Source organism: Colius striatus, chromosome 9 (assembly GCF_028858725.1).
Source record: "Colius striatus isolate bColStr4 chromosome 9, bColStr4.1.hap1, whole genome shotgun sequence".
NCBI classification, from domain to species: domain Eukaryota; kingdom Metazoa; phylum Chordata; class Aves; order Coliiformes; family Coliidae; genus Colius; species Colius striatus.
This window is the reverse complement of record NC_084767.1, coordinates 22,546,093-22,570,152: the sequence shown is the minus strand read 5'-3', so window position 1 is coordinate 22,570,152 and position 24,060 is coordinate 22,546,093. Positions and strand designations below refer to the sequence as shown.

The window sequence follows — 24,060 nt, the reverse complement described above, 5'->3', positions numbered from 1 at the left end:
TGCAAGCTGGCTGTGCTGTGCTGTTCCAGATCATGATGCACAGACTTAAAATGAGGAAAGCCCAAAGCTTATGTTCCAGTCTCTGTGGTGTCTGGGGCTGGCTTCTGGTCTGGACATCCCCTGACATGCTAAACAGCATTGTGCACGTACTTGCAGCAACTGTTTTCATTTCTATTTTCAACTCAACTCTCGCATCCTCACATAGCAGTGTGATCCTGATGTACCCATTGTTTTTTCTGTGCCACCTTTTCTGTCTCCACTTTGGGATAATACATTCTCCTCGGATAGTTGGACCCGTCCTTCTTCATGGAATGATGTGTGAGGCAGGCTGGTAGCATCCCACAAGCTGACTCTGGCCTGCATACACATGGACCTCACTATGGTCTAGTTTGTTTTAAGGATGTATAGTCCTGATAGTCAATTGGAGAGAGACATAAGGGGACTTTAAAGCATAAGAATTCCTTAATTGTTGGGACTTCTCTAAAACAAATACACCTCTTCTACCAACCACACTGGACAGTATTGTTGTCTGTGTGTTTACCTGAAGGGTTCATCATCTTAGTGCAAGTAAAAAGTTGTTCTCTTATAAATGGAAGGATTGGATATCAGGCTTGCTCTTTTGATCTTTCAGATCAGCTATATATGTGTGTGCATATATATATATATACATGTGAACAAAAAGTCTTTCTGTTTTTATATGTATATAAAGTCCTACTACTTGGAACTAGGGAGATACTTTTTTAAAAAAGTCTTCTCAATAAAAAGCATTTTCTTCAGCTCTCAGCACTGTTTCAGATCTTTGTTTCTATTTTGATAGAATTCACTGATGGAGGTGAAAGCTGTAGATACAGAATCATAGAATGGTAGGGATTATCTAGTCCAACCCCCGGGCAGAAGCAGATCAACCTAATCAGGTCATATAGGAACATGTCCAGGTGGGTCTTGAAGACCTCCAAGGAAGGAGACTCCACAACCCCTCTGGGCAGCCTGTGCCAGGGCTCCATCACCCTCACAGTAAAATAGTCCTTATGTTTAAGTGGAACTTTTTGTGTTCCAGCTTCATCCCATTACCCCTTGTCCTGTTGCTAGCTACTATAGAAAAAAGGGATGTCCCAACCTCCTGACACCCACCATTTAGATATTTGTAAATATTAATAAGATCCCTCCTCAGTCTCCTCTTCTCTAGACTATCTGATTGGGTTTGTGAGGATTTTTTTAAATGGACAGACACACTGATAACACAACTGTTGAAAATGATAAGAATGTAGGAGGAAACGTTGGATCTTTATTTAAAAACATGTTTGGTTTAGTGTCTTGTCTCCTTCCCTAAATTAACAGATTGTATGTGTCCTTGAAAGGATGACCAATTGTTTTAATAGAAGGAGAGTGCAGTATTTTGTTCCTTTCCTTTTTTATTTTTGAATGCAGGGAGCATTGGTGAGGGTGAAAGTACTCCTGATGTTAATGGAGACAATCTGAAAATCCCAGCTCTATGGCAGTTGTTTGTTTTAATCCATTTGGTAGGGCTGAAGATGAGAAGTACCATGACTCTGGAGACTGTCTTCTCACACATCATTTATTTATGTGCTTGCAGCAGAGCCCAGTTCTATGGCTCTGGGGCTCAAGAGACCATGAGCTTTGTTAAGCTCCAGTGCCACAGGAAGAGGTACTACTACCTGTAAAGAGGGTTGGCCTTGCAAAGCTGGAGAAATGCTGACTTCTGTTGCTTTACTCTCTATCAGTGCGTCTGTCACATTCCATCCAGGTCTTTCTGGATCTCTGCACCTAAGATACTCAGATACACAGTACAGTGCAAAATCAGATGTTTCGCTGGATAATTACTACTACTTATTTTCTTAATGAATTGAAACAGTAGTGGCCTTCTTTTCAGTTATTAGTTTGAACGATAAATATAAAATCAGTTTATATTCTTTTGAACTCAGTACCTATGAAAACATGCATACAGAATTCTTCTCACATGGTTTAGTTTTTAACAGGCTAGTAAAATATTTATCTCCACTTATGGATGCAAAGGATGAGTGTGTAGACTTCTGAGCTGTGCCTGGTAAATATTCCTTAAATTTGGTTACATTTTATTATTAATAAACTTATTTTTTTCCTTCTTGAGTATTCTACAGCTGCAGAAGTTTCACACCATGATTTTATTCTCTGAGCCAGGAACCCTCCAAGAAAATTTCACTTGGTGGGGTTTCGCTTGGTTTGTATTTATTTTTTTTCCTCCTATTTTGCATAATCACCAAAAGACATCATCTCTACTGAAGGGCACTTGGGCAAAGTTGTTTTTTTAGTAGTAACCGTGGAGATAAAAATATATTCCTGTATTGTATCATTTTCCCACCATCTTTCCAGTATTTTCTTTGTTCACTGTTAAATCTAGTTTGTAAATTATGTGTACAACTATACTTGTCCTAACAGTTTACACTCATATTAGCCCCATAACTTTGAGACTTCTGTGCTAAAAAATATTCAAGGCAATAACTGTCTTTCTAAGCAATATATCAATCAACGATTCTTTTGGTAATGCATGATTTGTTAAAACTTTATCATGTAATCTGTGAAAATAGAGTGCCAAAAGACTTACATCAGTCTTAAAATACACTTGAGCTAAATCATTAGGTTGGAAGAGACCATTATGATCATCGAGTCCAGCCATTCCCCTAGATCTGCCTCAGCCACAACTAAACCGCATCCTCTAGTGCCACAGTGATAACGGCTTTGGGATCTCTCCAGGGATGGGAACTGCCTGGAAGCAGCCTGTGCCAGGACTTGACAACCCTTTCTGTGATATGTTTATTTTTTTTCCTAATCTCCAATCTAAACCTCCCCTGGCACAGATTCACACCATTTCCTCTTGTTCTGTCACTCGTTACTTGGGAGAAGAGACTGACCCCCAGCCTCCTGTCAGGGAGTTGCCAAGAGCCAGAAAGTCTCCTCCCATCAGCCTCCTCTTCTCCAGGCTGAACACCCCCACGTCCCTCAGCCACTCCACAGCAGACTTGTGCTCCAGACTTGTGACTGCCTCTGAAACACTCCAGACCCTCTTGGAGTGAGGGGCCCAACACTGAACACAACACTCGAGGTGCAACCTCACTAGTGCCCAGTACAGGGGAATAGTCACTGCCCTGGTCCTGCTGCTCACAGTAGTGCTGATACAGGCCAGGATGCCATTGGCCTTCTTGGCCACCTGGGCACACTGCTGGGACATATTCAGATGGTGATCAGACAACATCCCCAACTGTTTTCCCTCCACGCAGCTTCCCAGTCCTTCTGTTCTAACTTGTAGCATTGCCTGAGATGGTTGTGACCCAGATGCAGGACCTGGCATTGAGCCTTCTTGAACTTCATACAGTTGGCCTTGGCCAATTAAATGCTCAGCCAATTAAACATGCTTTCACTTTGGCCATTCCATTTCAATGTTCTTCCATTATCAAAGCTGTCATTTCTTAATCATAAATCAATAGCCTCTTTCCTGACCTTGCAAATCTTGTGCTGTTGTTGTATGGATGCCTTCTGCAGATATTCCTGTCATCAGCATTTTTCTAGTGTTTAGGTGGTGTATGGAATGATTTTGGAGTTTCCATATTCTTTCTTAATTGCTCTTCCACCAGGATAAAGATGCCAAAATCACTTTCCTTCAGAAGGCAATTGATGCTGTTGTGATGGTGACAGGAGAGCCACTGTCAGTAAAACCAGCACGTGTTGTGGCTGGGCATGAGCCTGAAAAAACCAATGAGTTCCTTCAAGCAATTGGAAAGTGTTGCTTAAATAAGGTATGACGTCATATTTTATCCACATGATGATTATCAGGGCCTATTTGCAACAGACTTTATTGACACTTCTCTGCTAATTTTAATAACAGAAGATAAACATTGCTCCACCACTTAACAGTAATGACAATGAACCTTAGCAGAGTTTGAGCCAGTTCTCCATGCAAATACATCCTAAATATTTTACTGCTTTTGATGTACAGTGTTTTTTCCTTTTCACCTTATTCAAAGGTCATTTAATAACATTTAGTAGGTTTGAAGGATACAAAACTTCAGAACTTTTAACTTTGAGATGCAGACACGTTAATAATGTGACCAGCTACTGCTACCTTTGACTTTATCTTCTTCAAAATTTCAGTCAAGTCTCCAATTCTGTAGTGAAAGTAATTTTTCAAGTGTGCTGCTGCTCTTTAAAAAAAATTATGATTTTACTTTTTTTAAAATGAAAATGCAGAAAAGGAGAAAATTTGTTAACTTGTTAAAAATAACTGCAGGGACTGTTCTTAAATTAATGGATGCATTCTTAAAGTAATTGTTCCATTGAAAGTAGTAGGGCCTGTTTGCTTATAAGTGTTACAGAGATTTTTGAAATACAAAGGTATTAACTAAAATCCTTGAATTAGTGAGTGTGAAGAAACTGTGTGCATTTGTCTGTGAAATACGAGTGTTTACAGGCCATCTGCAAGTTTGGATTACCATTGTCTGATGGTCTGCTCATTTATATTTATGTTATTTTGTTTTAATTAGCTAAATACTGTGAGTTTCTTCCTTATGAATTGCTTGAGATCGGGAAGGAGGAAGTGACTGGAAAAGACAGGAAATGTGTTTGATGGAACAGCATTGTAGAATGTTTTGATGAGATTTAATATTCAGAAGTTATAGTCTACCCATGTCAGCTAAGATAATTAGCCCCTTGGCTTTTACTGTGCTTAATGTGCGTTGTGGAAAACATTTCCTTCGGTCTCTGTCTGGATACTTTTAGTGCTGAGCTAAGCAAACTGCTTGGAGCTACGCTGTTCAGGCAATTGTTGCTAACATGCAGAAGTTTGTGTCTAAATGTGAAAACCCGCAAAAAGTCATACTTTTGCATTTACAAACCAGGAGAGATTCAGGAGTCAAGTCTCAGGGCAGTATCAGTTTTACTGACTTGAAAGGTGCTGGAGCGTGTCCAGAGGTGGGTGATGAAGCTGGTGAAGGGTCCAGAGCACAAGTCTGATGGGGAGCAGTTGAGGGGTCTGGGGTTGTTTAGTCTGGAGAAGAGGAGGCTGAGGGGAGACATGATCACTCTCTACAACTACCTGAAAGGAGATTATAGTGAAGTGGGGGTCTATCTCTCCAGTAATGAATGCTAGGATAAGAGGAAATGAGCTCAAGTTGTGCCAGGGGAAGTTTAGATTGGATATTGGGAAGATCTTTTTCACCAAGGCCATTTTTAAGCACTGCAATGGACTGCCCAGGGAGGTGGTGGATTCCCCATCCCTGGAGATTTGAAAAGCTTTACAGATGAGATGCTGAGGGACATGGTTTAGTGATGGGCTTGGCAGTGTGAGGTTAGTGGTTGGACTTGATCTTAAAGGTCTTTTCCAGCTGTGATGATTCTGTGATACTATGGCTCTGTGAAAGCTGTTCCTGTTTCAGGATGGAGAATTCCCCAATAACGTTGTGTTTTTCTCTTTCTCTTTAACGTAGTTAACCTCATTGCCACTTGGATATGAAAAGGCAGTGTTAATTTGCTGTCTAAATGATCTAATTAATAATTGCTTGTCTTAACAAATCAACTAGAAGCAACAGCTTTTGCAACAGTGTAATGGCAGCTTAAAATCACTCTCAATGTAGTTTGCTTTAATATCTGTTTCTGATTGAGCAAGTATGAGGTTGAAAGTGGAGTGACATAAGTCTGAGCAAATATACAACATGAAGTGATTTTAACAGAGTTTAATCAATCTAGTAGTCATGGATTTGACAGTAATTTACCTTACCATTTTGAAAAGAAAATAATGTTGTTGGACTGAGAATTTCTATTGGATCATGGTATATAAAAAGCACCGTATATTCATATAGCTCTGACACATATAATCAAAGTATTATGAAAATAATACTGTGAAATAATGTTTCTGAATGAAAAAAAAACCAATAAACCCAACAAAAAATACCAAGTCATTTTGATTATAGAGTTAGGAAAAAAGGAGATGTTTTAATGCAATAATTTACTAATTTCAGTGATATTTTTCTGTTCCTCACAGCTGTCCAGTGATGTCGCTGTAAAAAGAATCTTAGCTGGGGAAAGAGCTGATGCTAAAGGGAAACCTCCGCCCTCTAAATCTCGAGATAAAGAAAGCAGAGAATCCAAACCAGAGGAACAAAAAAGCCACAAAGAGGTGGGCGTTTGCAACTTCTGTGAAGTACAGGGGCACCACGCTTTATGGTTTGTGTGGTTCTTAGGCTTTGTTTTTTAGCTTGCATTTTTATCTTTGTAAAGTAACTGTGTGATAGAGTTGCCATATATTAGAATTAATTTTTAATTTTTGCTTTCCTTTTAGGGTAGAGGAGGTGCTGAAATTAAAGACAGAAGCTCAAGCAGAGACAGAAAACCCAAAGGAGATTTGAAAGACAGTGAAGAAAGAGAAAAGGAATGCGATAAGCAGAAGGATAAGGAAGACGGGCACAAAGACCCCAAAAGAGACACCTTTAAGGAAGGAAAAAATCAAGAAAGGGAAGGAAACAAAAGTAGAACAACCGAGCAAGGAAGCGAATTAGAAAAAAACAAGGGAAAAAGAGATGATATAGAGCAAGATGATGATCTTGAGTATGATAAAGGACAGGAAAGAGAGAAAAAAAATGGAGGAAGAGAAAAGGACAGACTGAAAGAAAGAGACAAAGATAAGGCTAGGGACAGAGAACGAGAGAAAGACAGAGATAGAGGAAAACATCGGGAAAGGGTTAGACAAAAGAACAGAGAAAAAGAAGAGGAGGATTTAAGAGATCATGGAAAGTATAAAGCAGAGAAAAAGGTAATTGAAAGCATATTTCAGAGAATAACTATTTGCACACTGTGGTAGGGACTGACTGTTCTAATAACCATGCGTATTTGTATTTCTGCTCATTTAACAATTAAGCATTTTCTTTAACAGCAATTACTGACATGAAGTGAAAGTTTCAGTGTGGCTTTGATCTGGTGAGAGTGTGACTTAGGCCATGTGTGCCAGCATGATACATCTTGACTCAGGTCATCAGACTTATCTGACTATGCTGTTTGAACATCTAATAAGGAGTTTCTTTACTGAACTCTGCCCATCTGAATTCTCCTGATCTCATGGATTGCCTTTGACAGAGAGGTAGTAGTGACTACTAGAACTGTGAACTCATCATAATGTGTCTTCCCAGTAATGCTTGGTGCTGTTGCAGCCATAGCTAGCTTTTAGGGAAGGTGGAGTTGAAGAGAGTTCTTTTGGGCCATAGCTAGTCTCTCTTGAGCTTACTTCTCCTGTAGCAGAACAGGATGGAGCTGCATATCTGGTTTGTTTTTGGGTTTTTTTTCTCCTGTTTTTCTAGATTAAGCTGTTTGCTTCCAGCTTCTTTTTTTTTTCTCTCTTTCTCTCTCTTTTTTTCTTGACAGAACACTTGGGAAGCCCATCTAGATTCTTGCAAGGGTGCTCAATTTGCAGTGAATCACACATTGTGTGATTCAGATGGAACACATACACTACTTCACCGTACTTCAGGGCATCCCGATGTAAAGTCCTGAACTGCCTTGAATGCCATCTCTTCATTGCCTTTCATTTTGTTGTTCTTTTTGCCTTCCCTCTTCCTCTAAATATTTCTTGTGTAGTGTTTCTGTTCTGTTCTGTGCTGGTTCATGGTAGAAATTTGAGATTAATGGACATCAAAGATGCTTGTTATGGGATAGTTTAATTTTATTAGATGTGAGAAAGCACTTCTGTCAGTGTCTGTCTGCTGGCCTTAAGGATTTGTGCCTTTACTCAGAGAACAATGTTTAACTGGGTTTTTTGTCTTGGTTAGTGCCCTGCACAGGGGAGTGAAGGTAAAAAGGGTGGGTAGATGGATGCACAATGTAATGTGCTCAGTTCTGCTCTCTGCTCATTTCCCCTCTCACAATATTCAGGTAAGTAGCTAGCTTCTCAACACACTGAATCTGAAGCAAATAATTTCTTTTCAGCCTACAGGTTCTGAGGAATCCACACCTAGAAAAGCGCAGAGGCCAACTAAGGACAGCAAGTGCCAGCCGGATAATGAGGTTAGTAGGACAGAAGATCTGGGAAGGTGAATATCCAAACTGTTACATTTTAGAATGATTTGAGAGGAATGTAGCATCAAAAGGTAGGTAGATGACAAGTTTTAAGGCTATATAATAGATAAAATAGATACTTGTCTGGTTATTTGGATTTTTTTATTGTTTTGTTTATTTGGAATTTTAAAAAGATTTTGATGCATTTGAAGAAAAAAATCTACTCAGTTTGATCTTTTTTTTTTCCAGATTTTATTTCTGTTTATTGATATGTGGAGTACTTCAAAGAAAATATATATTTCTTCAAAGTTTTCTTTTTATTCCTCTGAATCTTTCCTGGAATGCTGTTAGGTTTGGAGTATTTTTTTGTACTTTAATAGAAGTTACTGTTTTGGAAACAAAATGAGTCCAGTGTTGCATCTGGACCCATATTTTGCATCTGGATGATGGTAAGGCAGAACAGCAAATTACTGATTGCCTTTGAACAGTAGCTGTTGCTTGTGATACCATTGTGTCTGCATCTTCTGCTTCTTGATGACCTGAGACAACTTGCGGAGCTATAGAGCCATACGACTACATGTTTAAAGAGTGAGACTTCTGTAAATTAACCTAAAGCAACTCAGTCTGGGGAAAAAATAGGCAGGATCCCAAGTCTAGCAGGAGTTGATGTTGAGAATCTAAAGGCCACAGACATCATCGTGTCTTCTACATAAGGTGACAAATTTATAGCTATTCTATGACTGAAATCCAACCAAACTTTTAAAGTTATTGGCACTTGAAGGGAGAGCTTATAAAATAGTTTTTAGCCTGAAGAAAATGTTCATGGCCAAGTTAAATTTCCTGCAAATCAGATGTCTAATGGAAATTCTGAGCCTCATCCCAAACTATCATAGTGCTCTTGGGCACCACAATAATACACTGTGCCAGTAAAGTTTCATTTCCCGTCTTAAGTGCTTTTGGGAGTCATTCCAAGGCATGTGGGTTCATTACTTTAAATCTGGATGACATGCTTTCGTTTACTTGCTTGCATAACAGTAGATGCTGCTTAGTTTGTAGGTGATGAAAACATGAGCTTTAGACCAGTGCATGATAAATGGTCATCATCTTGACACTGTGGAAGACAGAAATTAAATGAAATTAAAATGATCCCAATGAATTTTTAGAGCTGGAGGCCTAAGCTACTACACAAAGTCATTTAGAGGTAATTCCAGCATGAAATAGTTGAAAATGCATCTAGTGGACTGAGGTCGATTTTGCTGCCCTCACAGTAGTGTCACAGCAGGATAATGCTTTACCCTAATTTAAACTACTGTAACTCCCTTTTAGTCACATGGCAGTGAAACAAGAGTATTAAAAAGAAGGGAAACAATTTATGTCTTATGCTTGTGAACAGTATTGAGTCAAATTTTGTAGTCTACCCTGCATAGTTAATAAAGCTTGTGTAATAGAAGGGAAACAATTTGAGGCAGCACCTCTCAAGCAGTGGCCAATATGCCAGATCCAACATGTCACCTACTCTTTTCTGCCCTAAGGATTAACCTTCTCCTCTTTCTTTGTTTTTCATGTTTTGCTCATTCGCTCACTTGCCCTGGCTCTTAGTCCAGCTCTCTCTTTCCTCACGCTCCTAGCCACAGCTTCTCTTTTTTTCCAAGTATAGTCTTCCATAGCTTCACATTGTAGTGAACTATTTGTCTTTCACTTTTGTCTTGCTTACGCAGTGTTTGAATTAGGTCCTTTCTTCAGACATGCTGCTTGACAGCCTACGAATGTGGAAACACTGAGAGAAAATGGAGTAGGAACTTTTATTTCATTTGAGATGTCCACAGAATTTCAGGCTGAATGGTTTTCATGCTGCATTTACTTTAGAGAGCAAATTAATATCGATTTTTCTCATATTTTACATGTATAGCAAAGCTATCACTTCAAAGTTTAGCTCTTGACTTTGCTCGTGTAAGGTTAGGAGTCTTAATAAGATTCTATCCGTATTCATGCAACCCTCTGTTTTTCTTGCTGCTAATTATCAGAGGTCAGGTTTAAAATGTTACTTAAAATTTGCCAAATTGCCCTTTTAAAAAAGAAGTATTTTTCTGATACAAAAGAAATTCTGTATGTTACCCAGCTTGTAATAGTCATCATGTGGGTATCTATAATCTGGCTAACACATGGCAATCAGAAGACAACTGTTTACCGCTTCAAGGCTTAGCTGTTGCATACCACACACCTCAAATCACTCTGATTACAAACAATATTCTGCTAGCTCTCAGTCTATCTCAGGTAAAAGTCCTGTTTAAAATGGACACTTCATAGCATGACTTGTTGACCTCATAAATAATAGTTTTGTCTTCTAGCAAATGTTGATTCGGGTCATACAACTTCTGAGCGTATGGTGCTGTTTATATGGAAGCGGCTGCAGTACAGACATGCCATTTACCCCTAAGGCCAAACACATTGGAAAAGTCTCTTCTATTCTACAGATGGCTTCCAAAACCTTTGGCTAAAGCTTTTTGTAATATCCTGTCACTTTTGGCCACTTCTGTAATGACTTTTTTTTTTTCCTTACAAACTGTATTGTTTCGGAACCAGTCAATTGAATTGGCTTCTAAGTCATATCTAATGAACTTCTATTTCTGTTGGAACTCATCTCGACTATGTAATGAAACAACTATTGAATGAAAAAGAGACATAACTGCCCTAGAAGCAGCAGATGGAATAGTTCTAGGGAAATCTACTGGACACAGCTCATATTTTTGCTTTGATGCTGGAAATTACTCTCTTTTTGGTGTCATTCATAACTGGTTCATAGAATAGAAATCTGTCATGAAAACTTACATGTCAAAAAGCGGGATTTTTCCAGTAGTGTTTTTTGTGTTTGAAAGGTTTTAATTAGCAGAAGCTAACACCAATGGAACACAGTCCTATGAGCCTTCATTTCAGGAAGAGATAATTGATACTTTCCTAATAAGTTTTATCACCAAAGCAATCAAGTTTGCCTTAGCAAGTAGAGCTCTTTCCTTGTTGCTGTTGCATACTAATAAATTCTACCTGATAATAATAATAATAGTTGTTCTAGGAATAAATACCAGAAATACAGACAGTTTAAGGGAAGGAGCAAAGAAAGTCTTTGAGGGATACATAACTTTCAGTAGAAACATTAGAATTGAGCTGTGTTTGTTGAGGAACAGTCAGTAGCACAAAATTAAATTATGTATTTTTATATATATTTGTATTTATAGAACACACATGTACATAGATGTAGTTTTATTTCTATGAAATTATATATACACTATTTACAGTATATATGCAAATACACCTCCATTAACTGTGGATCTAAATGGAAAAAAAATGTTGTGGAGGATTGATTGAATTAGATTTCTGCTCACAGAAATCTGATTGTTTATTTGTGAACTTTCAGTATATCTGATGGATTACAGAGGTAGAAATAACAGTGGCTGATTTATGTCATAGAATCATAGAATCATTTGGGTGGAAAAGACCTTTAAGATCGTTGAGTCCAACCACTAACCTCACACTGCCAAGCCCATCACTAACCATGTCCCTCAGTACCTCAGATATGCGTCTTTCAAATATCTCCATGGGTGGGAACTCCACCACCTCCCTGGGGAGCCTGTACTGGTGTCTAACAACCCTCTTAGGAAAAAAGTTCTTTCTAAGATCCAATATAAACCTTCACTGGAGCAACTTTAGGCCATTTCCTCTTGTCTTGTTACCTGTAACTTGGGAGCAGAGACTAACTCCCTACCCTGGCCACAACATCTTGTCAGGGTGTTGTCGAGAGTAATCATGTCTCCCCTCCGCCTCCTCTTCTGCAGGCTTAACAACCCCAGGTCTCTCAGCTTCTCCCCATCAGACTTGTGATCCAGACCCTTCGTCATCTCCAGTGTCTGTCTCTGGAGACACTCCAGCTGCTCAGTGTCCCTCTTAGAGTGAGGAGCCTAAAACTGAGCACAGCACTCGGTGTGGCCTTACCAGCACTGAGTACAGAGGAACAATCACTGCTCTGGTCCTGCTGGTCATGCAATTTTTGATACAAGCCAGGGTATCATTTGGCTTCTTGGCCACCTGGGCACACTGCTGGCTCACAGAATCACAGAATGGTAGGGTTGGAAGCAACCTCTGGAGATCTAGTCCAACCCCTCTGCTAATGCAGGTTACCCTTTATCAGGTCACACAGGAATGTGTCCAGGCAGGTTTTGAAAACCTCCAGAGAAGATTCCACAACCTCCCTGGGCACCCTGTGTCAGGGCTCTGTCACCCTTAGAGTAAAGTAGTTTTTCCTTATGTTTAAGTGGAACTTTTTGTGTTCCAGTGTATGTCTTTAAGCCAGCTTCAGCTGGCTGTTGGTTAACACGCCCAGGTCCTTTTCTGCTGGACAGCTTCCCAGCCAACCTCTCAAAGCCTGTAGCATTGCTTGGGATTGTTGTGGCACACGTGCAGGACCTGACACTTGGCCTGTTGAACCTCATACAACTCACCTCAGCCCATCGATCCAGGTCCCTCTGAAGAGCCTTTCTGACATCAAGCAGATCTACAGATCTACATACCCACTCAGCTTTGTGTCATCTGCACTCAATCCCTTCATCCAGATCATTGATAGAGATGATAAACAGAACAGAACCTAACACTGAGCCCTGGGGAACACCACTGGTGACTAGCTACATTTAACTCAATTCCCCAACACTTTCTGGGCCCAGCCATGCTGCCAACTTTCCACCCAATGAAGAGTGGGTCCATCCAAGCCATAGGCAGCCAGTTTCTCCAGGAGGATACTGTGGGAGACTGTGTTGAAGACATAAACAACATCCATAGTCTTTCTCTCATCCACTAAGCAGGTCACCTTGTCATAAAAGGAGATCAGGTTAGTCATGAGTTGTCCCTCTCCCTTGCTTGGGTGGGAATGTTTTTGCTGGCTTTGGCTGTTGATGCATGGCATGACTGTGACTAAAGGAGATGTATGTAAGCAAGTTCAACTTAAATATAAGAAAAAACTATTTCACTGTGTGGGTGAGGAAGCAGTGGCACAGGCTGCCCAGAGGGGTTGTGGAGTCCCCTTCCTTGGAGGTCTTCAAGACTCGCCTGGACATTTTCCTATGCGACCTGATCTAGGTGGACCTGCTTCTGCAGGGGAATTGGACTAGATGATCTCTAAAGGTCCCTTCCAACCCCTACCATTCTATGATTCTATGTACTGCATTAGTTATGTGAGCACTATAAAAGTCATTGACAGAAACTGTTTGCGACATCCTTCCATAATGTAGAGTTTGGTTGTTGCATAGAAAGGAGGAAGAATTAACAGTTTGCTAGGATCTGTTTTAGTATGTCTTTAAAGTGAAAGTCAACCAATTTAAAGGTTAATAATGAGAACAAAGCAGCAGACTGGATGGCTTACAGCAGGCTGCGGTATCTTCTCCAAACAGAAATGTAATTATTCAGAACTGGGAAGTGTGCATATGTTTGTGGTTATTTTTTTTTTTTCCAGAATAGTGTACGATGAAGTGTAAGATTTCTTTTTAATGGCTCCAGTGACTGCTTTTCAAAGTTTTGGAGCCTCTGAATTTGTAGGAAAAGGAATGATGACCTATTTTATCTCCCTTTGGAAAGACTGAAATCACAAATATTGTGGGATTTATGTTGTGTGCTACTATAGTGATTAAATTTTAGCTTTCACTTTGCCCCTGTTGCCAGTGTGCAGCTATGGCTCTCAAAAAATGTTAAACAGTGTTTGTAGTCACTACCTGACATAAATAAATGACTGAATCCACTCTTCCAAAAACCTCAGCAGCTATTTTCAACTCCTTCCCCATCTGTGCTAGTAATTACATCACCCAAAGAGCTGCTGCAGTTTGAGTGTACCAGATGTGACTTCTGGGCCTCTAGAGCCAGACTCTGATGGTATGTGAGATTTGTTTTTGTTCCTTGAATAATGTTGTGATTATTAAAGATGGTAGTAATTAAGATGAACTAAGGTTAAGATTAACCCCTTCTAATATTTGCTTATGCAATTTGGACTTCTGGGCTTTTTTTATAACATGCCTATATTTCCTTGAGCCCAACAAAAATATTGGTAGGTCTGATAGTAGAGTCCAATAATAATGACAGTAATCCAGTGAAGGTAGCGTAAATTAAAGCTAATTTACACCAGAGTAGATTTTTTGTGAAGGGTAGGATGTGGGGCTTTCTTTTCACTGATTGAATACCTGAAATTCTGTTATTTACAATCATGGAGGTGAAGGAGATGTAGTTTCTAAAGGACCTAAACTCAGTGTTGAAGCTGACTTTTGCATATACTGCTCCCTTTCCTATAAAGAGACATCAAATAGTTCAACTTCCCAGTTTATCAGTGTTTGCATACTGTGATTATCTATGGTTCATAAGCATTTTCCCGTTTGTCAAGAAATTCTTTTGAGCTTATGGTACATTATAGCATTTGCCTTCAAAGCAAACTTACCACTGTGTTCCTGTCATGTAAACTTCATGTAGCTGAGGCTTGTTGGTGCATTGTTGCAAGTTTATAGAGGTGGGATGTTTGTCTTGCATGGTCACCTAAAGTAGTTTGAGTAAAAATACTTACCACTATTCTGTATTTTTAAACATCTTGTAGAGTTGTTTTCCATTAGGACATGTAAGGTGCATTGTCCTGTATGCAAGACATTTTAAAAATGAGTGGTTTACATTGTGTAATTTGACAGTTTTCTCTCACAGGTTATTGGAATGTAGAATGTCAACATTTGCTTAGAAATGGAAAAACTTGTAATTCTCATTTATGTAATTGATGTGGTAATTATCTGCAGAGTTGACACTAAGTCTTGGATGCAAATGCATGGACAGTTAATTCACATTAAAAGCAGATAAGGAGGAAATCCTGTAAAGTGCTAAACATGCTTCAGGATTTTGAATGAGATGAGTATAGAAATATAAAATGGTATTCTATACATCACCTGTACTTCATCTGTAGTGTTCTGAGGTCACTAATGAAATCAGGGAGTTAGGTAAAAAGATAGGAATGTTCTTAGAAGCTTGTTGTAAGCTACTGGTTTAGTATATGCAGTACTGTAAGAAGTGGGAAGTCCTGTGTGCATGCATAGTTGGCCAAATCCCATTGCTGGCTCCATCTTTCAATCTACACACGAAGCATCGAATCATCTAGCTTGGAAAAGACCTTTATAAGGGCTGGAACTACATCATCTTTAAGGCCCTTTCCAACTCAAATACTTCTATGATTCTATGATCATGGAGTCCAGCCATTAACCTATGTCGTGGTTTAGGCCCATCAGGGAACAAAGACCACGATTAGCCTCGAGTACCGAAGTGGCTGAGAATTGCTCAAGGGCAGGGAGAGCTTAATTGCCGCTTAAGGTTCAGGACAAAACAGACCAGGCCACTTGGTTTGGGGAAGAAAACAGAAAAAAAACCAGTTTAATGCAACATCAACTAAAACATACCCCCAAAACCCCAAAACATAACCAAAACGCAACACCACAGAGTAATACATCAATGAAGAGTCCAACCAGCCTTTTTAAGAACACCTTCTTGCCACCCCTCCCCTCTTCCCGGGCTCAGAGCCCTGATCCCGGGGTTTTTACCCTGTCCCCTCCTGAACGGTTCAGGGGGGCAGGCAGTGGGGGTTTCAATTAGTCTGTTCCCGATAGCTTCTGCCGTTTGTCCCTCCTCAGGATGGGTGAACTCCACACCAGTCCTCCCTGCAAGTCCGTGGGGTAACTCACACGCATGGCAGCCCTGCACGGGCTGCTCCGACGCGCACTTATTCCAAAGGCTGCAGCTCCTCTCTGCCTCTCGTGTGGGGCTGCTCTGCGACGTGCAGGCTCTCCAGCACGGCCTGGGCCATGGCCGTCTCCCCACACAGTCCCTCGCCCGTCCGGGCTCACTCACATGGAGCTGCTGGTAACTCTCGGTCCTGCCATGGATCTCCATAGGTTGCAGGGGCACAGCTGCATTCTCGCCACGGCTTGCAGAGGAGTCTCTGGTCTATTGCTTCTCCTTCCTTCCTCATTCTCTGGCTGAAGGGTCCGCGTGGTCGCCTCTATCTTGTATCACTCTTACACCTCCTGCCTCGCATTTCAAATTCCCGTCCCCTAAATAGTGATGGCAGAGGCGCCAGATTGGCCCAGCCGGGCCGGAGGTGGGTGTGAACCCAGGAGCCGGGGGAGAGTCCGCAAACTCTTTACCGGGTCTTCACTGCAACCCGCTCCCCCTGTTACTAAGCCAAAAGCTGCTCCTTGCTAAACCAGAACAACCTAACACTACCAAGTCCACCACTACCCAGTTTGCCCCTCTGGGTAGCGAAGATTGGTATGAAGGGGTGAACTGCCTTCTTCCCACCCTGATGCCCTACCCAGGAGTTTTGTTGGGTTGGCAGGTGACCTTTACACTTTGCATCTTCTCTGGAGGCATTTGAGCCCCACTTATCCTTCAGGTAGAATAAGCTTGTGGTACACCCTACCTATAGTAGTGGCAGCTCTCATGGACCTCCCAGTCTGCCTGCTCTTGTTTTGAGCCTTTTTGTAAGGCAGTGCTGCCTTCAGCATCTGTAGTGCCACCTGTGCATAGGCCCTGTTACTCCTTCACACAGAAGACTTCACAGTCAGGATGGCCTTATCTGTTGGGACTAGTGTTGATCTTGTCTCTCTCTCTTCTTAAGCATGTCTTTCCCAACCTCCAGCAAAGTGGACCTGTTGATTTCACTTGCTCCTTGGCCATATGAACATTAAAACATGTAACATAGTGCCTTTTGCAGAAACTATGGCCATTCAGGTGTTGTTGACTTGGGGCAGTGCAAGCTCTATCCAAAATAATTCTTGTGTGTGCTTGCCAGCTTTCATTTCCTGACCTGTCTGGATCACTTTTCGACTAAGGTCAGAGTCCTCAGAAATGTACTGAATTTTCTTCCAGTTTGATCTTTCCGCTTTTGAACTCTTATCCTTTTTCCTGTACCAGTTGTGCCTTCAGATCCAGTCATTGCTTGTCTGCTGGGCTTTCTGGCAGGATCCATTTCTTTGTTTTTACGGAATCTTTGTCCACAGAAGGTGCCATTTGATTAAAAGGCTATGTAAGTCTAGTGTCCTGGTGGTATAGTCTTTGATTCTATTTTGGAATGAAATTTAAAAGACTTCCCAGAAGGCTGAAGAGGAACTATATATCTGATGTAATCAAAATACATACATCTTACTCCTTCGGTAGCTCACTGGTAGCTAAGCATTGTATCCCAAGACCAGTAGCTGCACTATAGATGCTCTGCACGTTCCAAAAGATTACTCTGCCTTGGATACTCTTGGTTCATATTTGGAAGTTGTATTTACAATAGGAAATCCAATCATATAGGTTATTTTAAAAGAAAATAACTGTCATGTATCCAGGAAAAATACCTGCAGGCTTCGAGGAAAATAGACTTGATATGCTCTTAATCTTCTATGTGTGGGTCAGTTTTCTGAGTATTTTTATATATAATACATACAGATAAAAAAACAGCACATGTAAGTAAATTCTAAATATAAGTGCATGTTTTTAACATAAAAATATATAAATTTGTGGAATTCTGTTTTTTAAAGAGTGAAAGTGCTGCAGGAATATCAAGGCAGCCTTCAGCAAAAGGATCAAAGCCACACACCAAATCTGGAGGAGAAGGTAATTAGAGGGAAGATATTATTTTTATTAAATATTCTGGGGGGTAATGAATAGGAATAGCATAAATACTGAAATATCCATGTTTATTGTTTTCAGTGCTTTTTTTATACTCCCAGTCGGCATTTTTTTGCATGGATTTGCTACACAGAAAGTGGTACTCAGGTCACTTTTCTCACATTTCCCATGAACAGTTGCAGATGTAAATTCAGCCTGATCTTGTTTTTTATTGTATGCTCTCTGAATAGGCTTTATTAGTTGTTCTACAACTATTTCTTTCTCTATTAATTTTACAAGAACTGTTTCTTTGGTTAATAATCTAGCAAGGTTAGACAAATGTGCCTTGCAAAACTTTGGCTTTTTTCTTTTCCTGTTGCTGAGGATTAGTGGACGTTATGTCTGAGCTGATAAAATTACTGCATGTCACCTTTATATAAACTCAGATGTAGAGGTTTGCTGAATGTTTTCCAGCACTGCAATGTTCAGCACAGTATTTTTGTGTCAGTAAGATTTAAAATATGTTGTTTAAAGTTGTTTTAGTAAGATAAAAGAAATTTGTGCTGTGAGATGTGCTTATCTGTGGAGATAAATCATACAGCCATGTGAATCCTAGATTTCTAACTTCATCACTTATTTGGGAAGAGTGCTCTTCCTAAATTTGGCTAGGGAACCCAAACTGTACTTATTTTCTGAAATTTTCAATACTTTCTAAAGGATTTGAAGTCCTACTGTTTGGTCTTTAGAAATTTTGTGTTTACAAATGAAAAATCATATTTGTCAAAAAAATACCAACCAACACAACAGCAAAAAAAGGAACATTTCCTGAGAATAAATTTTACTGGCCTGTGCAAAAAGAAATTTCCCCTGGGTATTTGTTTGGTAAGCAGTACATGGAATAATCCACAGTTGTGTTAAGCTTTCAGATTTCTTCAGTGAAAAGATGGGTCAGTTCAAGACTAGCCAACTCTGAGTGATTTCCATAGTTTTAGACACTTAAAATACTTTGAGTGTAAGCTGGAGAACAGGTAAAGATAAGGTGTTAAGCAAAACCTCTAGCAGTCAATAACTAGAGAAGATTCTTCTGAGTATTGAAACAACAGCACAGGTTTGTAGATCTTTGACATTCTTCAATGTCTGTCATCACAGCTGAGGTCAACTGTATTGTACCTGGGCTGGGGCTAGGCCTAGGACCTTGTGATTTGATTTGGCACAGGCAAGATGATCCTGAGTATCATCAGTACTGAATTCTGCCCCACCTTATCTTCCACCAGGTATAAGGAACCATGCCCTTGCAATTCTGCTGAGAGTGCTGGAGAAGGAAGGACAGATAATTAATTACCTGTTACAGAGAAATTATCAGCAGGAAATGAGAATCTGTAAAAGGCCCATCTCTTTGTGCTGGTCAGATGTTGCCTCTGGTAACGGTGTGGCCACCACCCAGAGTCTTGAGAGCAAATGAGGAGGTAGCTCTGTAGTCTTCTTGTCCTTGCTTCAGTCCTTAAGTCAGTTAAGACTGTCACTTGTGATAATAATCTGTGCTGTTCGTGACTGCCGGTTAGGAAGTGGATTGATATAAGCTGCTACTGGATTGATTACAGGCCATTTTACCAACCTCTTCCAAGTCTTTGCTGGCCAGAGCTATTTAACAAACAGTATTGTCGTCATGTTGGAAATTAAAATAACTTGATTGTAAAATACTAGAATTAATTGTGCCAAATTGGAATGAATTCAGACTTGCTAAAGCTGACAACTGTATGAGTACTGAGGCCACAAACTTTAGAGTGATAAAGCAGTGGCAGTGGTCTAGTGCTGAACAAGGAGGTAAACCAGAAGAAGGGGGAGGAAACTGTCCTGCCTGAAGTTAGCAAAACACTGGTGACACTAACAACTCCCAACTGCAGATAAGAAGATTGAAAAAATCTGTGGGAGTAAAAACTGATTTCCAAGATAAGTACAGAAAATTACTTCCAAGGTAAGCAACAGGAACCAGACAGGAAACAGAAAGACCCCAGAGTCAAATATTATGATTAGACCAAGTCATCACAAGAGGAAAGGGCAACTTAGATTGTAAAGGTATAATAACCTAGGAATTTCTTGATTCTACTCTTATAAGAGAGGTCTTCTCGAGCTGCCCAGATGGGTTGTGGAATCTCCTTCTCTGGAGACATTCAAAACCCACCTGGATGAGTTCCTGTGTGACCTACTCTAGTAGGCAGGGGGTTGGATGATCTTTCAAGATCCCTTGCAACCCTTAAGATTCTGTGATTCTGGGACTGAAGCAAAGGAGGCATTCAGTAGTTCAGCCTTCTCTGCATCCTCTGTCACCAGGGCACCCTCTGTGTTCAGCATTCTCCCTAATCTTCCTTTTGCTGCTGATGTACCTGAAAAACTCCTTGTTTTCCTTTACTTTCCTGGACAATTTTAATTATAAAAGGGCTTTACCCTTCCTGGTTGCATCCCTGTGTGCTCTGGCAATGTTCCTATACTCTTCCCAAGAAGCCAGCCCCTGTTTCCACCTCTCATAGATGGCTGCTTTCTCCCTGAGTTGTCCCAGCGTATCTTTGTTCATCCATGGAGGCCTCCTGCCTCCTTTTCTCACTTTTCTATCTGTGGGGATACACTGATCCTGGGCTTAGAGGAAGTGGCACTTGAAGGCTAACCAGCTCTCTTGGGCACTTCTACCATCTAGAATCATGAATGCCGTACAAGCAGATCTTTAAAGAGGCCAAAGTCAGCTTGCCTGAAGTCCAGGGTGCCCTGCTTCTTCCACACAGAATCTTGAATTCTAGAATCTTGTGGTCACTGCAGTCAAGGTTGCCTCCAACCTTCACAACCCCAACCAGGCCCTCGTTATTTGTCAGTACCAGGTCCAGCAGCACACCTCTCCTTGTTGGTTCCTCAGTCACCTGTGATAGGAAGTTGTCATCAACAATCTGTAGGAACCTCCTGGACTGTTTGTGCTTGACTATGTGGCTTTGCCAACAAATATCAGGGTGGCTGAAGTTCCCCACAAGGACCAAAGATTGTGAGGCAGCTCTCAGCAGTTTGTAGAAGGCCTCATACACTTGATAAGGTGGCCTGTAACAAACTCCCACAACAACATCATGTGCCTTATCCTACCTCTTAATTTTCACCCACAAGCACTCAACCTTTCCCTCATCCCCACACAGGCAGAGCTTGATGCACACATAGAGAGCAACTCCACCTCATTTCCGTGTTGTCCTGTCTTTCCTAAACAATACACAGCCCACCATGGCTGTGCTCCAGTCATGGCAGCTGTCCCACCACACCTCAGTAACTGCTATGAGGTCGTAGTCCCACATCCTCACCCACATCTCTAGCTCTTCCTGCTTATTCCCCAGGCTGTGTGTTGGTGTAGAGGCAATGCAGTGGCTTACTCGAACACACAGGTTTCCTTGGATGGATAGATGAAAGAGAAAGATTTGATACTCCTTCAGGGTGATCAGCGTTCTGCATCTCATCTTGGCATGCGGTTGAGGGGCACTCATCATTGCATTCCCTACCATACCCTGTTTTCCTGTTAGACAGGATGGTTTGTCTTTTCTCCCTGCACCCCCCCAAGTCCTTCAGTTTAAATCCTTCTTGATCGAGTTGGCCAGCCTATTGCCAGATATTCCAGAGCCTTTACAAGAGGTGTATTTCATCCTGCCCTATCAAATTACAGTCCCTAAAGAAGGTTCCATTGTCATAAAACCGAAATCTTCCTGCAGGCACCAGCCTCTCAGCCAGGAGTTAACTTGTGCAATTTTTGCATTTATGACTTTCCCTTTTGCTCTGGTGAACAGGATGGAAGAGAAAATAACTTGTGCTCTCCTACCCTTCACTTGCTCCCCCAGGATTTTAAAATCCTTCTTGATTCTGGAAATATCATGTCTCATTACATCATTGATCCCCTCTTGAAAGGAGTAGTGGATAGTACCCCATGTCCCTGACAAGACATGGCACACTCAGCCACGTTTGAATTTTGGCTCTTGGCAAGCAGCACACATCATGTGACTCCTTATTCAGTCAACAAATGGGTCTCTTGGTGCCTCTTAACAATGAATCACCCACAACAAGCACCCATCACTTCTTTTTACAGTGCCCATTATCTGTTGCTGGTGGAGCAACTGGTGGTGAGTTGTTGGCTGAATTTTGTCCTTCTGGAGCTTGTTCATCTATGTCCACCATTGTTTATGCCTCATACTTATTTGTAATTGGAAGGAGGGTTATGAAGTCCAATTGGACTGAAGCATCCTTGTTGACCAGCTCTGTCTAGGTGGATGCATCAATCTTCACCAGGGTGTTGTTCATCTGAGCCTTGGCTTTAGATCTCAGATAAGTGCTCACCATCTTGTTAACTTGAGGCAGGAGCACTTCTCCGACTTGCAGCTCTCTGTGTGGGCTGTGAGATTGTTCCCTGCTCGCCCTGCCTGTGCCAACTGACCCACCATGTCCTGCTCTCTCGCACTTCCTGGGGAACAGAGAAATCCTCCACAATTGCTGCGGCTCTGCCTCCTGGCAGGACCATCCTCTCGTGAGAGCTGCCAGCTCCTGCCAGATCTGCTCACTTCTCTGCTCTCTGTGCTCCAGGAACCCCTGGACCACACAAATTACCTCGATCAGCCACTCAGCTGCAAGAACTGAGCCTTACCACTACCACGTGTCCCGACAATTGCACCACATTTAAATCCCACGCAGTTGCTGCAGCTCCATTTGCTTTATAAAATCATCTCTTCTTTAAAATCAGGATTCAGTTGTTCTCACATATGTGGTTAACGATTTATCCAGTATTTTTGCTTTAAGGTAAATATTTTAAAATGCTCCTCTATTCATGATGTAGCAAGCTGACATACTCAAATTTCAGTTTGCTTAAGTCATAAATGCATTGGAGGATTAGCCTTCATTTAGTTCTAACACGGCAGAACCACAATAGGTGAGTAGATGCTCCAGTAAGTAATCCAGAGGGTAGTAAAAACCTTTTGGAGTTATGTTGATGCCTGTTGCCTGCTGGTCTTTGTAGTTACTGGTGATGATCAGAGCTGTCTATGTTTTCTGATATTAACCAGAGATAAATAAATGCACAACAGGAGTACATAAAAGGGCCAAGGTCACAACTGAACTTGTAATAAACAAAACTGAAGTGGTGAATGGAAGACTAGTTAAGCAAAAGCAGATGTATTTGCTATTCTTTTTATAGCTAGTGTTACATTTATTACTGCACAGGCAGTGATTGCTTTCATAGTTGTAACATACCTTGTGCCAAAGCTTGTATCGTGCAATAGAGACCGTTTTTGCTAATTTAGAGGTTGCTTGATAAACTGAACTTTTTTAAAAAAAAAAAAAAACCTTGCAATTGCTCTTAATTTTGATCTGAAGAGGTTTCCTTTCAAACACAGAGATACTTTCTAAATGGAAATGATGAAGTGCTTCCCTTTGCCCTATTAGTTTGGCTTTTCTGCTAAGCTCCAGAGCTCACGGGTAAATTATAGCACTGTTGTGTGGGTTGATGATGAGTATTTAAATGCTAGTTGAGTTTTATTATATGACAATTCATCCTGGCCTTAGCACAGATAAATGCAAGTGGTGCTTGACTTCTCTTTGCTGTGTGTTAGCTTTCTCCTAAAGAAGTAGAACTCAACACTTCTGCTGCAATGGACTATGTAGTTTTGTGGTGGCCTCCCATAGCATGAGTGAGCTTCAGCTTTATGCTGTGAGGAGTAATTTCATTGCTTTTTTTGGAAGTGTCAGATATTTCAACCCAAACATTAGGCAGGGCTCTATCTAGTAAATAATTTCCTGTGCTATCAAACCCATTTGCTTTTTGTTCTGGTGGTGGAAATGTTACCTGAGGTGTCCTGGCTGTAGACAGGGACTCTGTGAATCTGTTCTTGACCTTTTCATTGCAGTTACCTGTTTGCAAATGAGGACATGGGTAAGTGCTGGGTTCAGTTCCTGGGCAGTGCTTTTAGTTTTAAACACACATTTCTTGCCTGCTTTCAAATTTATTCTGCTTCTGCTGCACTTTAAGGAGTATGAGAACTGAACATATTGGTCCAAGTAGAGCATGTATGTGTATATATTTAAATATAAGACTAAAGCTAAATATTCTACCCATTCTGCACATATCTTGAGAAACTGTAAGAATAGTTTAACTTCTCTTGGCTATGTGTGTTCAATGCACAGGTGTACTTTCAGGAATGGTGTACAGATGGTGCTAAATTGTTTCATCTTTATATCCCTCTGTCCTGACCATCTCTTCTCCCTGAGCAGATAATTTATAAATCAGATGTATACCTGAATATTTCAACTTTCTTCCACTGTGTGTTTGCTTTTGCCAGCATCATCCTATCGTAACTGGGAGAATTA

The 24,060-nt window shown here is 40.8% G+C and overlaps 1 protein-coding gene across 3 annotated transcripts in view; it reads left to right on the top strand.

Annotated features, from left to right (window-relative positions):
• Nucleotides 1–24,060, top strand: part of TRAF3IP1 (TRAF3 interacting protein 1) — a 51,332-nt gene that overhangs the window by 2,631 nt on the left and 24,641 nt on the right. For all 3 annotated transcript variants that reach the window (XM_062002424.1, XM_062002425.1, XM_062002426.1), the window contains exons 3-7: nt 3,630–3,791; nt 6,032–6,166; nt 6,329–6,799; nt 7,966–8,043; nt 17,619–17,694. In XM_062002424.1, the coding sequence (XP_061858408.1) occupies nt 3,630–3,791; nt 6,032–6,166; nt 6,329–6,799; nt 7,966–8,043; nt 17,619–17,694 (922 nt within the window). The remainder of the gene's footprint in view (nt 1–3,629; nt 3,792–6,031; nt 6,167–6,328; nt 6,800–7,965; nt 8,044–17,618; nt 17,695–24,060) is intronic.